The 15,229-nt window shown below is 38.8% G+C and overlaps 1 protein-coding gene across 1 annotated transcript in view; it reads left to right on the top strand.

The window, feature by feature from the left end:
• Window positions 1–666: 666 nt before the first annotated feature.
• The window catches only part of ttc38 (tetratricopeptide repeat domain 38), a 53,613-nt gene continuing 39,050 nt past the window's right edge, over window positions 667–15,229 (top strand). The window contains exons 1-3 of the mRNA XM_028810242.2: window positions 667–802; window positions 6,249–6,326; window positions 14,993–15,074. Coding sequence (XP_028666075.1) covers window positions 773–802; window positions 6,249–6,326; window positions 14,993–15,074 — 190 coding nt within the window. The 5' untranslated portion in view covers window positions 667–772. The remainder of the gene's footprint in view (window positions 803–6,248; window positions 6,327–14,992; window positions 15,075–15,229) is intronic.

Raw genomic sequence — 15,229 nt, 5'->3', positions numbered from 1 at the left:
TCCTACAATCTGTGCAGATCATGCACAGTGATCAATTTACATTATCATGTTAAGGGTAAAGACACAATTCTGGTAGCTGACTGAATAGCCTGAATATATATATATACAGTATATATAATCTTTCCAGTATTATCGTGCATTCAAGTAACATATAATTTAATTATTTAATCCAAAAGTCTATATTTTAATCTAAAATGAGGTACATATCAGGAATGCGTTGTTTCTATGTTCTATGTCCATGGCACCCTATATTGGAACGTGTTTCTGGATGATTGATGTGTTTTCTTAACTCTGAAACAAGAGTTCAGAGGTGAACACTAAGCCAGTCAGCCTACAGCATGAAAAACAATGCAAAGACCCCCGAATAATGAAAAAACAAAAACAAATACTCCCGAATTAGAAAATTAGCATTAGCAGGTTTAAATTTTTACAGCGTCTTTAAATAACTATTATTTAGACTTCAAAGCTACGCCGCTTTAAGTAGATGTGGTCAAACTACTGTCGAACATCAATGTGACTTTACCCTGAGGATTAAACCCTCCAAGCACACACTGGATTTGTCCGCTTTGGACTCCCGCCCTTTGCATTGACGTAAACCACATATTCGTTTATGATTGGATTTACAGGTAGGAAGTGAAATGGATTGACCAATTCGATCGATCGATTCGATGTGTCAATAGCGTACACCTCCAGCGGGTAACGCCTGCTGGCTCCTGATGTTGTTAGAGGTAACGAAAAGGTGTACTGTATTACTACTTGCTGATGTAACAATATGTATTCGTCCAGCCTCAGAGACTGCAAGGTAAGAATTGTACCAGTTAGCCTAAAGCTGAATATAAAATCTTGGTGCCCGTCTCAGTGCTCGCCCCATTTTTTTACATTAAAAAGCACGTGCAATTTTTTGACAATTTCTAAGCTCAAGGCGCTGTCTTTTCATGTTATTAACAGGTGAGTCAAAAACGCCATAATCGCTAAAGCGGTGGCATCGAACTTCACCTGTTTAGAGGTTAAATACAGGCTGACACCATTTTGGTCAATAATTGTACTTACTGTAATTTAAATAATATACTGCTGTCAGGCGAACACTGATTGACTTTACAGTGCAATGCAGTTACTGGACGTTAATGCGAACAGCAAAGGATAAATCTATAAAAGCCTGAAGATTTTTTTTAACTAGCTTGCATAAATTAGGGTGACCAAGCGTCCTCTTTTGCCCGGACATGTCCACTTTTTACGTCCTGTCCGGGACCTCCTGGCGGGTTTTATAAATTCACGAAAATGTCCGGTTTTTCATAGGACCATTACGCGTGTACGTAAATTGACTGGCGTTTTGCACACAATACTAGGGTACTACTTTTTTGCGCGACGTAATTACCGGGAGGCTGCCTTGTGGGCAGGTCTGCGCCGCGCGCGCAAACACACAGACACAGACAGGGAGCAGTGCAGACAGGGATCAGAGCAGAGAGCGGAGCAGTATAGCAGGGAAAATGCCGAAGCGTAAGTGCAGCTTCACCGATGAACTGCAAAGAAAATTTCCCACATACCGTCCCGGTCGGGACAAGTGGGAGGCGGAGTGCACCGTGTGCAAAGCCGGTACATATGTCTCGGTATCCAATAAAGGTGCTGGGGATCTGAAAGTCCACATGGACACCGAGAAACATAAAAAAGCTGTGCGAGGTGAGACTAGTTCATCTGCAAAGTTGACAGAGTTTTTTGTCAGACCAGGAAAAACAGAGGATGATGTAAATGCAGCAGAAGGTGCAATGGCTTTTCATACAGTGAAACATCACAACAGTTACAGGTCCATGGATTGCACCAGTACTTTGCTTAAAAAGGCATTTCCTGACTCTGACATTGCAAAAAAGTTTAGTAGTGCTCGCACCAAGACCGAAGCCATCGTCAATGGTGCTATAGTCCCCCACTCTGTTGAAATCACTCATGAAGCACTCAAAGAAATCCAGTACTGTGGTGTTTCCACAGACGGGAGTAACCACGGAGCAGTGAAAATATTCCCAGTCATAATCCAGTATTTTGACTGGAAGAAGGGTGGCGTGCAAACAAAATTGATTGAAGTTAAAGACATTTGTGTATTTCAGACAAAGTGAAATAAATACAGAAGTACTGTGAAATGTGACAACAACAACAACAACAACATTTATTTATATAGCACATTTTCATACAAAAAGTAGCTCAAAGTGCTTTACATAATGAAGAAAAGAAGAATAAAAGACAAATAAGAAATTAAAATAAGACAACCTTAGTTAACATAAGAAGGAGTAAGGTCCGATGGCCAGAGTGGACAGAAAAAACAAAAAAAAACTCCAGAAGGCTGGAGAAAAAAATAAAATCTGTAGGGGTTCCAGGCCACGAGACCGCCCAGTCCCCTTTGGGCATTCTACCTAACATAAATGAAATAGTCCTCTTTGTAGTTAGGGTTCTCACGGAGTCACTTGATGCTGATGGTTATACAGACTTCTGGCTTTTAATCCATCCATCATTGTTGGAACATCATGGTGCTTTGGGTAGATGGTGGTGGCACAAGCCACCACCAATAGGACACCGGAAAAGGAAACAGAAGAGAGAGTAGGGGTTAGTACAGATTTTGAATGGTTATTATAATGAATTGGATATACAGAGTGTCAGGATTAAATTACAGTGAAGTTATGAGAAGGCCATGTTAAAGTAATGTGTTTTCAGTAGTTTTTTAAAGTGCTCCACTGTATTAGCCTGGCGAATTCCTACTGGCAGGCTATTCCAGATTTTAGGTGCATAACAGCAGAAGGCCGCCTCACCACTTCTTTTAAGTTTTGCTCTTGGAATTCTAAGGAGACACTCAGTTGAGGATCTGAGGTTGCGATTTGGAATATAAGGTGTCAGACATTCCGATATATAAGACGGGGCGAGATTATTTAAAGCTTTAAAAACCATAAGCAGAATTTTAAAGTCAATTCTGAATGACACAGGTAACCAGTGTAGTGACATCAAAACTGGAGAAATGTGTTCGGATTTTCTTTTCCTGGTAAGGATTCTAGCAGCTGCATTCTGCACTAACTGCAAACGATTGATGTCTTTTTTGGGTAGTCCTGAGAGGAGTGCATTACAGTAATCTAGTCGACTAAAGACAAACGCATGAACTAATTTCTCTGCATCTTTCGATGATATAAGAGGTCTAACTTTTGCTATGTTCCTTAGGTGAAAAAATGCTGTCCTAGTGATTTTATTAATATGCGATTTAAAATTCAGATTACAATCAACGGTTACCCCTAAGCTTTTTACCTCCGATTTGACTTTTAATCCTAATGCATCCAGTTTATTTCTAATAGCCTCACTGTATCCATTATTGCCAATCACTAAGATTTCGGTTTTTTCTTTATTTAATTTGAGAAAGTTACTATTCATCCATTCTGAGATACAGGTTAGACATTGTGTTAGCGAATCAAGAGATTTAGGGTCATCAGGTGCTATTGATACATACAGCTGTGTGTCATCAGCATAGCTGTGGTAGCTCACGTTATGTCCCGAGATAATCTGACCTAATGGAAGCATGTAGATTGAGAAGAGCAGCGGACCCAGGATAGAGCCTTGTGGAACACCATATAGAATATCATGTGTCTTTGAGTTATAATTACCACAACTAACAAAGAATTTTCTCCCTGCCAGGTAGGATTCAAACCAGTTTAAGACACTGCCAGAGAGGCCCACCCATTGACTAAGGCGATTCTTAAGAATATTATGATCAATAGTGTCAAATGCGGCACTCAAATCTAAGAGGATGAGAACAGATAAATGGCCTCTGTCTGCATTTACCCGCAAGTCATTTACTACTTTAACGAGTGCAGTTTCTGTGCTGTGATTTGTTCTAAAACCTGACTGAAATTTATCAAGAATAGCATGTTTATTGAGGTGCTCATTTAACTGCATAATGACTGCCTTCTCTAGAATTTTACTTAAGAAAGGCAGGTTAGAGATGGGTCTATAATTTTCAAGAGAAGAGGGGTCGAGATTATTTTTCTTAAGTAGGGGTTTAACTACCGCAGTCTTAAGACAGTCTGGGAAGACCCCCATATCTAATGACGAATTTACTATGTCAAGAACATTATCAATAAGCACACCCGATACTTCTTTGAAAAAATTTGTTGGTATTGGGTCAAGGGCACAGGTGGATGGTTTCATTTGAGAAATTATTTTATGCAAATCAGGTAAATCTATCCTAGTGAAAGACTCTAATTTATTTATTATGGAGTACTGGGGTTTCGGGGGATCCTTAGTGTTGGGGAGATATACTATGTTATTTCTAATATCATTAATTTTTTGATTGAAAAATACAGCGATAGCCTCACAGGTTTTACTGGAAGTACTTAGGAGGCATTCCTTTGAGTTACCTGGGTTTAACAGATGATCAATTGTCGAAAATAAGACTCTGGGATTACTAGCGTTGTTATTTATAAGCTTAGAGAAATAGCAGCGCCTCTCAAGACGGACTGTGTTATTGTATTCTGTTATTTTAACTTTTAATATCTCATAGTCAATAGTTAGTTTAGTCTTCCTCCATTTACGCTCAGCTCTACGGCATGTTCTCTTTAAATCAGACACTCTTTGGGTCTTCCAAGGTATAACAATGCTAGAAGATTTTTTAACTGTCTTTTCAGGTGCAACTATGTCAACAGCAGCCCTCACTTTAGTATTAAATCTTTCCACCTTACTATTTACATTCTCCTCGCTATTATAGTTGGCACTATAAACGGACTGATTGGTTAGAATGTTTGTAAGTTTTAAAGTTGCTGATGAGTCAAAGAAGCGTTTTTTAACAATATGCTTCTCATGAGTGTTTTCATGAGTGACGATAAATAATAACAACTTAATTAAGTTATTAAGTATATTTTTGTTGTTTTTTATCTTTATTTACTTAATTAGTTATTAATGTATTTATTTCAGTGACATGCAACATGAAATACAGCTTGAAATGAAAACTGTCCCTTTCACTCCTCAAACTTGAAAGGGAGGGCTCTAGTGAGTAGTGTTTTTTTCCATTGGTGAATTGTAGGTAAATTGGACGAATTAAGCCATCAAGTGCCACATTTACAGCAAATACTTTAAAGATAAAACTCCAAATGATGAATTCTGAGTTTCTTGGAATAAAGGAGGCGCTTCATGCAGTTCTGGGCAACTTCTTCTTGCACTCATTTTGAACGTGCATAGTCACAACTCTGAGCATGTGCAAGCAAATACTGTAGCATACTGTACATCCACACTACGGATAATTCACTAAAAAGGAAACAGTACTTACTAGAGCCCAATCTCTCAACTATGACGAGTGAAACTGACAGTTTTAATTTCAGGGCTTATTTCATGTTGCGTGCAATGTCACTGAAATAAATAAATTAATAAGCAAATAAAGAAATAGGCAACAAAAATACAGTATATCTCGTGACATATGTAGTTATTTATACTCACATTTAATGTTATTATTTATTTATGGTCACATTTCACTGTATTTTTATTTGCATATTTTATTTTATCTGAAATATTCCTCCTTACAGTAGATGGCAGGATTATTGAAACAGTGTGTTTTAATCTTGTCATAAAAATGTTGGCACTTTGAAGTGAATATTTAGCTTTTTCCACATATTGATATTCTCAAATGGTAGCACAGGTGTTTCCAAAAATGAGAGTACAGGCTTGGTGGCATAAACCATATCCATCTAGGCAAAAGGCAGAAAACAGTCCTGATCAGGACAATAGTCATTTATAGGGTTCACTCAGGCACACACCCACACTTCAAATTTAGACCATCCACATAACCTAACAAGCATACCTATGGAAAGGAATAATATAAAAAATATTGTTTCTGTGTATATATTCTGTAAACCATGTTATGAAAGCATAAGGCTACAGGAAGCCATCAGCAACAGCATAAGGTAGGAGCTATCTTTGACCTAGAAAACTGCCTATCATAGGGCACAAACTCACATATGGTCTGTTTAGATATGCTGGTTAATCTCAGTGTACATCTTTAGTTTAGATAGAAAGCCCTAACAAACACAGGGAAAAAAAAAACAAATTCTCCAGAAAAAGCATTCCAAGATCTAAGTGCTATGAGGTGGCAACTCTGACCATCATGTTGAGATAAAAATCTTTTGTGGCTAAAGAATGGTTGAAGGGCAAGCAGTACTTCACCAGATATGAAAATATATATATATATTTTTTCTTTCAGGACATATATGTAAATAGACTTTTTTTTCTTTCAGGCCTGGCAGTGTGAGGGTCTTCCCCTCTCTACCTCAAGCAATGAAGCCTGTAAAATGTATGATGCTGTTGTTACACAGGTAAGAGTGTTCAGCACTTTGTGTTGAAAAATGAGTGTTTTTTCATTATGTTGTAGAAGATAGAAGGAGGAATCCATACATCTAAAATGAATGCCACTGATACACCAAAGCAGTAATAATAAGAAGCATGCAGTATACTGTATATTCAAATATATATGTTTACAAAGTTCCTTAAAAAATAGGCCAGACTTTGTATATGTATAGCAATAATGATGACTGTTGAAAGGGTAAATGGTGTCAGAATGTTCGTAGAGATGCCAAGAATTGCTAAACAAACAGCTGTATCAGTTATGAATAAGTTCCTCAATGTCATTTAGGACATAGTGATTTATTTTTGTCCATAGATTGGAGTGAAAGAATTGGTTGAAGTCAAAGTAATCCTTGCTGTCAGTATGTCCCTTGTGCTTCCTGAGCAGTAAATAAACACTTTTTTGTTTAATATATTTTATATATGTATTTTAAATAACTGTAATAATTAATATTTTAAAAAATGTACCAGTTTTGTCTTAGAAATGGGCAAAGTACACAAGTAAAAAAGTAAATAAAACTATTCAAAGCAATGCATTATTCAGAGTATTTGACAGAATGATGATGGTATTGCCAGTGAAGAAATGAATCCTCAGTTGCATTTTTGTGAAAGAGCCAAAGAGTTTTTGAAAAGGAGCTCATAGGTATCATATATGTCCATTTTGCTCTGTAGAGGTAATAGACACACCTTCACTTTATCCATTAGAAATGGTATTTATTGTTAAACTGCGGTGGGCTGGCGCCCTGCCCAGGGTTTGTTTCCTGCCTTGCGCCCTGTGTTGGCTGGGATTGGCTCCGGTAGACCCCCAGACCCTGTAGTTAGGATATAGTGGGTCGGATAATGGATGGATGCATGGATACTTATTGTTAAACAATACACTGTTAAAGGCACACTGACCAGTAAGGTAAAGGTTTATTGTACTACCAAAGAAAAAACACTTTACACTTGGATCCGTCACATTATATATACTGTGTGTGTGTGTGTGTGTGTGTGTGTGTGTATATATATATATATATATATATATATATATATATATATATATATATATATATATATATATATATATATATATATACACATACATACATACATACATATACTGTATATATAAAATATATATTGTCGTAAACTTGACAAAGAGACACAAAAAGGTTTGGGGCAGCCACCCATATATTGTTTTCATGGCCGCAAAATTGGCTGAATGAATGTATTACAGCTTAGAGTCCACAACAGAACTGAATTGAGATGGTCAAGCAGAGGAAGTGACATCATCAACAGGGCTGGAACTGGAAGTGGTGTCATTAGGGCCGTAAGTGATGTCATCAGGGCCAGGCAGAATTTCCTGTAACTAGTCTGAAGAGAAGCGAGATGAAGAGTCAGTGCATTTTGCCACCCCCTCGTCTAGTATGGAATTACTCTCATTCAGGCCCTTTAGCTACCTCCCATGTGCACGTGTGTGACAATATATATATGTATATATTTTGGTGTACAGCCAGGGCCCTTGCCTGGCCAAGATGCCTCTACGTTGGAAGGACCGGGGGGAGGAAGCATATCGAGAGCATTACCTCCCTCGGAGCACTAGGTGGCAGCCCCCCTGGGCTGCAGTGGTGCCTCAAACTCCCGCAGGGCTCCATGGGAGCTGGAGTTTTGTGCAGCCCTATTGAATTCCTTGGGTGCTGCCAGGGGGTGCTGCAGCTGCTGCTGAGCCCCTAATATGAAAGGAGCCAGCAGCCACTATTCCAGGAGCCAGAGTTGGGTGGGAAAAGATGAAGCTTGCCAGGAGGAGTGGAGTGTTTGGAACTGTGCTGTGCTGTACATGTGGGAAACAGGGGAAGGCGTTTCTCACAGGGAAAAGAAAGAAAACATAAAAACGTGTACCCTGAACTTGTGTCTCACATCTGTCTGTGTCAGGTTTGGGCAGCAGTGTGCCCCCTGGTGGTTCACAATATTTCTTCTCATGAAACCCTATCTGTTATGCTATGCAATCGTGCAACCCAACTCTGCCACACTGGACCTATAATTCCTTAATTTTACCTCAGTTTTCACTGTTGGCTAACTGAATTTCCAACAACCAATCAGAAGTTATCTTTGCTTGTCCACTCCAACTGCAGATTTCAAGCTATATGATTGCAACCAGTTTCACCAGCTAACAGAGTGGCACAGATGCTACTTAAGCAAAACGAAAGAAAAATAAAAGTGTTTTTTGTGTAGTGCTTAAAAACTTGCAATGGTCTCTAACTGACTTTCATTTAAAAAAAAAAAATTTTAAAGCATAACAAGCTAATAGAGATAGATAGATAGATAGATAGATAGATAGATAGATAGATAGATAGATAGATAGATAGATAGATAGATAGATAGATAGATAGATAGATAGATAGATAGATAGATAGATAGATAGATAGATAGATAGATAACTTTATTAATCCCAATGGGAAATTCACATTCTTCAGCAGCAGCATACTGATACAATAAATAATATTAAATTAAAGAATGATAATAATGCAGGTGAAAAACAGACAATAACTATGTATAATGTTAAATGTTAACGTTTACCCCCCGGGTGGAATTAAAGAGTCGCATAGTTTGGGGGAGGAACGATCTCCTCAATCTGTCAGTGGAGCAGGACATTGACAGCAGTCTGTCGCTGAAGCTGCTCTTCTGTCTGGAGATGATACTATTAAGTGGATGCAGTGGATTCTCCATAATTGATAGGAGCCTGCTGAGCGCCCTTCGCTCTGCCACAGATGTTAAACTGTCCAGCTCCATGCCAACAATAGAGCTTGCCTTCCTCACCAGTTTGTCCAGGCGTGAGGCGTCTTTCCTCTTAATGCTGCCTCCCCAGCACACCACTGCGTAGAAGAGGGCGCTCGCCACAACTGTCTGATAGAACATCTGCAGCATCTTATTGCAGATGTTGAAGGACGCCAGCCTTCTAAGGTAGTATAACCGGCTCTGTCCTTTCTTGCACAGAGCATCAGTTTTGGCAGTCCAGTCTAATTTATAATAAACTAGGGGGCTTCGCTCGCCAACCCCTGGCGTTGGGGCATGACAAAGAGTGAGATGTATGAATTAGATATAGAATAGTGTGCAGGTTTGGATGATGCCTATAGAAATAAAAAATAGAGTGTTTGGCATAGAGTAATGTTTTATTGGAATATTTCTTTGTATACAACATTAGTAGTAAAGATGGTGTCTTGTCCTTGAATGAGTCTTCCTTGGCATGGATCATTTATAACTTTAACTTTAACGTCAGATGAACGTCGAACACGTGAGAAGGCAACATAAAGTTGTCCATGTCCAAAAACGGGTTCAGAGAGGTAGATGCCAACCTTATCCATCGTTTGTCCTTGTGATTTGTTGATGGTCATGTCAAATGCAGGTTTAATGGGGAACTGTCGGCGTTTCAATGTAAAAGGTAATTGTAGGTCAGAACTCGTAAGGTCAATTCTAGGAATGAGAACAGTATTGTTAGCATGTGATCCTGTAAGAACTGTTGCTTGAATAACATTGTGTGTCATGGTGTTGACGACTAACCGTGTGCCATTGTATAAACCCTGTTTAGTGTCAAGGTTTCTTAATAGCATGAGTATTGTTCCGTTTTTAAGGGTAAGGTTGTGTTGTGGTCATCCGTCCGGGTTAATAGTGTTCAAATATTCTAAGGGGAAATTCAGATGTTCATTGTCGTCATCAGAGTCAACTTTGTCAGAGCTTAGAAAGAGCCGTGTCTCTCCAAGAAGTAATGAAATGACCTGGTTATTAATGTGATTAACATTAATATTTTTTGGACATAATATAGTGCGTTGTGTTAACCACATATGCGAAAGCAGTATGGGCCATTGCCTTTTGGTGGACTGATATGTACTCCGGTAGATGCAAAAGCAAATGAACTATTGTAGGATCTAATGCAGTTCATAAAGTTTTTACTTTCAGGCACATCGTTAGTTAGAAGCTTCTGTAGATATTCAGGATATGAATGTAAAGGAGGCAGTCTAATCTGCCCCTTTTAACAACAACGTGTAAATTCATTATTTGTATTGCCAGTTGTTTCTTCTGGGAAGTTAAGTGAATGACAATGATTGCAAATGACATTCATTAATCCCAATGAATTTTCCTCAATAGTGGACTCATTATTGAAGGCGTTGTCAGGCAACTGGCGTAAGCGTTTAGCAGGTGTCTGGCGTTGATGTCCGCGACGGGCATGTTTTGCTTGTGGCGTTTGAGTGCCGCGTTGTTGCATGTCCATTATTTGTGACGCGCTGTTTTGGAGTTTTAATTGATTCTCCTCCGCTTTGCGAAAGGTCCGTTCCAGTCTACGTCGTGCATTGTTTGTATCGAGCCTTGTCCGTTTTTGTATGTCGGTCAGTTGAGCTTTCTGCTTTTGGAGTCTTGCTTGCTTGTTTTCTGGCAGTTCATATGCGCGTTGTACACGTCTGCGTTCATTTATTCTGTCTGTTCGCTCCCTTTTTTGTATGTCTGAGACGCGAGCTCTTTCGTTTTGAAATCGTGCTTGTTTCGATGCAGCACTTTGAGACGCGCGCTGTATGCGTCTACGTTCATTGTGTCTGTCCATTTGGGCATGTCTCTGTAACGGGGTTACTTGAGCTTTGCGTTTTTTGATCCGAGACATTTTTTCTCCCGGAGTTTCCGAAGCGCGTTGTATGCGCCGCCGTGTATTTTGTTGTTTCATTCGTGTTTGTGTGTTTGGTCCCGTTATCCGATCCGAATCGTTTTGTACCCGTGACCGTGTATTCATGACTTGTTTGTTCCTCAGCATGCGAAATATGGATAAGTAATAAGGAGGATTGCACTCACTGTTAATATGTAGCCTTTTCTGCAGTTGAACGGTTAATAGTGCTTTATTGTAAGGAGATCCACCTATGCTGACACCTATGCTGCCTAGTGTGAAGGTGTTGAGATGACGTATGTTTAATATGGACGTTTCCTTTAGATATGTGGCTTTGGGTGTCACTTCTTATTGATGTGTGGGGGGGGTGGGGGGGGGGTGAGCATTGTTGTTGCGCGAGCGTCTTCTTTCTTTTTGTGTTCCAGGGGCTTGTTGAATCCCCCTCTTTGTGTGTGTCCCGTCCGTTGCTTGTAGGGTGTGTGGGGTGGTTTTGTGTTCTTTTTTTTTGTGTTCCAGGGGCTTGTTGAATCCCCCTCTTGGTGTGTGTCCCGTCCGGTGCCTGTAGGGGGGGGGGGGGGGGGGGGGGTGCCTTGCTGTTGTGCGCGAGCGTCTTCTTTTTTTTTGTGTGCTAGTTTTGTGTGCAATGGGTTTCGTGCGGTGCCTGCGTTTGACTACTTTTTTCTGTGCCTTTTCCTTTTTTCTGTGCTCGCGGCGCCTCATTTCTTTGACTCCTTTTTTCTGTGCTCACTCCTTTTTTCTGTGGTCTTGTCCGCCTCTCGCGGCCCCTCATCCGCCTCTCGCGGCCCCTCATTTCTTGGGGCGCCTGCGCAGTACGTCTTTTTGCGGCTACGGCCCATGGCCGGATGTCCCTGCGTCCATCCGGTTTAGCATTCTCGGTTAGTCCCTGCGTCCATCCGGTTTAGCATTCTCGGTTAGTAATATGGATGATAATAAAATGTATTTATCTTAAATATTACAAGATGTTGTTCCTCAGGTCACATTAATAAAGTATGAATAAATGCAGTTTATTTAAGGATTATCCTACTCTAGTCAAGATCACCCATTGCTCTGCATCTTGCACAGACATGGAAGTAGAAATGAAGTATAACAGAATCTTGGAGTCTGCATCCCAGAGGTTAGGTGCAGTTTTTCTGACAGAAAGCTCTTCCATGTAGTAAAAGGAAAGCTGAGAGTGCTTACTTGTCATACCACATTCTGTGGAGAGGTGACAGATGTAAAATAAAATCAGTGTCACATAGGTTTCTGCATGTGAACCTTTCTTTTAGAGGTCCAATGTCAACCACCTCCTACTGTATATGTTAAAGTAACTTTCAAATATCATATTAAGATATCCACATTCAAAATGAGTTGAAAATACTGTATCTACTTTGTCATCTGAAATCTGCATGTAGCTAAGAGATATCTTTAGTAATTTAGTATTTTTTGCAGTATTAGGTGTATCTGAATTATAGATCATACTACAGTGGATATAAATAGTCCTCACACCCCTTCCAAAATCATATATTTTGTGTAATAAAAAAAATGAAACCAAGGTAAATCATGTCAGAACATATTCCACCTTAATTGCAAAATTGTAATCTATACAAATAAGGTAAAACAAATGAGAAACTGCTTCATGAAAAAAGGAAAATAAAATCCTACATAAACCTGATTGCATTATTGTGCACACTCTTTAATAATCAAGGATATGGCTGCATCCAGAATCAACCAGTCACAATAAGTTTCATCAAAAATAATAATAATTCATTCCATTTATATAGCGCTTTTCTCAGTACTCAAAGCGCTATCCACACAGGGAGGAACCGGGAAGCGAACCCACAATCTTCCACAGTCTCCTTACTGCAAAGCAGCAGCACTACCACTGTGCCACAATAGTAGTTAGTATACACCTGACATCAATTAAAGTGGTTCTGATTGAGCTCAGATAAAGTTTGGCTTTTACTGTACTTTTACTGTAGGATTATTCTGATATCCTCTTGGTTGCAACATACACCAAAAGCCAAAGACCAGAAAGAGCTTTTAAAACATCAACAAGATCTCATCATTGAAAGGTATCAATCAGGACAGGGGTACAAAAAAGTATCCAAAGCATTAAACGGATATCCCATGAAGACAATCATCAACAAGTGAAGAAAATATAGCTCAACTGTGACTCTACCAAGATCAGGACGTCATTCCAAGATTGATGAGAAGACATGTAGAAAACTGGTCAGCAAGGCCACCAAGAGGCCTATAGCAACTTTATAGGAGCCACAAGATTTCCTGGCATGTACTGGTTGTTACCTACATGTGACAACAATCAGTCGTATGCTTCATATGTCTGAGTTGTGGGGTAGGGTAGCAAGACAAAAGCCTTTTCTCGCAAAGAAAAACACCCAAGCCCGGCTAAACTTGGCAAAAAAATACATATATACCTATTCTACCACAACCATGTGGAAAATGTATTATGGTATGATTAGACCAAAGTTGAATTGTTTGGCTATAATCTAAAAGGTCTCTTTAGCACAAAAAACACAGCACATCATCAAAAGAACACCATACCCAAAGTGAAGTATGTTGGAGGCAGCATCATGCTTAGGTGCTGCTTTTCTTCAGATGGAACTGGGGCTTTAGTCAAGATGGACAGAATCATGAATAGCTCCAAGTATCAGTCTATTTTGGTACAAAACCTTCAAGCATCTGCTATGAAACTGAAGATAAAGAGGAACTTCATTTTTCCGCATGTCAATGATCCAAAGCGTACATCAAAATCAGCAAAGCAATGACTTCATCAAAGGTGGATCAATGTTCTGGAATGGCCCAGCCAGAATTCAGACCTAATTCCAATTGAGAATCTGTGGGATGACTCGAAGAGAGCTTTGACAGATCTGGAAATGTTTTGCAAGGAGGAAAGGGCAAAAATCACTAAGTCACAGATGTGCCAAACTGATAGACTCTTACCCAAAAAGATGGAGTTCTGTAATAAAATCAAAAGCTGCTTCAAACTAAGTATTAGTTTAGTGTACACTAAAGCAACCAGGTTTTTGTATGATTTTTTTTCCTTTTCCGCTTAACAGTTTCTGATTTGTTTTCACTTTCAATAAAGTGCGGAATAAGTTCTGGCAGGATTCATCTTGATTTCCTCTTTTTATTATACAAAATCTGTAATTTTTGGCAGGGGTGTGTAAATTGTTTATATCCACTGTGCTAATATACGGATTGTAAACTTTTCTTCAGAATGCTTTCATTATTATATTAGTTTCTTTAGGTAAGTTAGGCATCTTTTGAGTTTTCTGCTAATACAAACAGTCATGTTTTATTCATAACTCATGATCCCTGTGGGGCTATCACACACTATCAGCCTTTTTCTCTGCTACTGCACTTGGTCCTCTATGTGATCCACCAGCTGAGCATTATTTATGTCTTAGCTATGATAGATACCCTAATCTGCATATTGGTAAGCAATTGTAGTCTTGTCTGCCTGCTTTCTGTAATTATTTTCATAGTATGCAAAGTTTGGTTTATAATTGACTGCATTTCCTACAACCAGACTGACAGATAAATATATATTTGTAAGTTTTAAAATTAAAGTTTTAACAGATAAATGAGTGTATGTGGTCCCAGCATAACTATATTCTGTGTATTGTTAATTATGAATTCATCATTTTGATCAAATGTGGGTAAGCATAAAAATATCTAGAACCTTTGTGTCATTCAATATCAGGTATGTCTGTAATACCTTTAATATATTAAATATGATGTGTCTATTACAACTGACCTAATTTTATAGCTTAAATAACTATTTCTCTAAACAATACATTTTGGCTGCCTGTTTGTCAGCTGAAGAGTCTGCATAATTTAGCAAACAGTATTTTATTAGACGGAAAAGTAAATTGTTAGACTAGTAAATTTGAAACTGTTAGTACATTCATTTAATCATTTTATCATATTTCACTTTTAGCTGAATGCAGCTTATAGAATTTATGATATTTCTCCTGTCTTATTTCATAGTATATCTCCTGGCGTAATGATCAGACTCTTGGTGGAATTGAGGGTTGCCTTTCCAGGATGCAAACTGCAGATCCCAATTTTGGTAGGTTCTGGAACTGGTAGATAACAGAAATAAATATTTTGAGCAAAACAGTCATCAACTTTTAGTGTGCATTATGCATAATTAAAACAGTAGAATTACACTAATATGAAACATCTCATTTGCTTGAGAGTATGATTAGAATTCACATTAAATTA

This window comes from Erpetoichthys calabaricus, chromosome 1, assembly GCF_900747795.2.
Source record: "Erpetoichthys calabaricus chromosome 1, fErpCal1.3, whole genome shotgun sequence".
Classification (NCBI taxonomy): Eukaryota; Metazoa; Chordata; class Cladistia; order Polypteriformes; family Polypteridae; genus Erpetoichthys; species Erpetoichthys calabaricus.
The sequence above is the reverse complement of the archived record's forward strand: the minus strand, read 5'-3'. Positions and strand labels throughout refer to the sequence as shown.